The 620-nt window shown below is 36.1% G+C and overlaps 1 protein-coding gene across 2 annotated transcripts in view; it reads right to left on the reverse strand.

The window, feature by feature from the left end:
• Positions 1 to 226: 226 nt before the first annotated feature.
• Positions 227 to 620, reverse strand: part of ndufb2 (NADH:ubiquinone oxidoreductase subunit B2) — a 2,467-nt gene continuing 2,073 nt past the window's right edge. The window contains exons 3-4 of one of the 2 annotated variants that reach the window (XM_035676003.1): positions 454 to 529; positions 227 to 339 (exon numbers count right to left, since the gene is read on the reverse strand). In XM_035676003.1, coding sequence (XP_035531896.1) covers positions 455 to 529 — 75 coding nt within the window. In that variant the 3' untranslated portion in view covers positions 227 to 339; position 454. Of the gene's footprint in view, positions 340 to 426; positions 530 to 620 lie in introns of both variants that reach the window. The other variant, XM_035676011.1, reaches the window with a different exon arrangement.

Genomic DNA, 620 nt, shown 5'->3' on the forward strand with positions numbered 1-620 from the left:
TTATGATTTAAAATATACAAACACTGGCTAACTGTGACACTGTTAATGCATTGCATTTTGTTTCTGCATTTCAAAAATTGCGTGTAAATAAAACTAATGAAATAACATACTTGTCTTCTTGTCAATCCCAATCTAACTACTAATTTGATCTAATAATAATTTTACACACTAGCTGTAAAATTGTAATTTGGGTTATACTGCGGTTTTACATTAAAAAGTCAACAGGTTAACATATTTACAGAAGCTTTTATTAGTCTTACGTAGAACAATAGCTTTAAGAATATCCTGAAGATTTCCAAAAAAAAAACATTCCCAGCAGCTCGAATCCCTCATGGTGACCTAAAAATAAAAGACAATAAAAATCAGTTGAGAGGAAGTGAGCCAACCCTTGTCTATATCTCATGCAAGAAAGAAAAAAACCCGTACTCATTTAAAGGAAACTGAGGAAATCACCTTATTCTTCGTCATCTGGTGGAATTCCGAGCTCCTCGTCCGTCCATTGGGAAGCATCGGGCCAGGGGAAGTGACCCTGTGGACGTGGGAAGAACCTTTTAATTGAAACTGAACAGAACAATCAGCTCACTGGATAAACTGAGTCATCATTCCTACGGGATCCTGAC

The sequence above is a fragment of the Morone saxatilis genome, unplaced genomic scaffold (genome assembly GCF_004916995.1).
Source record: "Morone saxatilis isolate NCDOM2014 unplaced genomic scaffold, NCSU_SB_2.0 Contig10, whole genome shotgun sequence".
In the NCBI taxonomy this organism is placed as follows: domain Eukaryota; kingdom Metazoa; phylum Chordata; class Actinopteri; family Moronidae; genus Morone; species Morone saxatilis.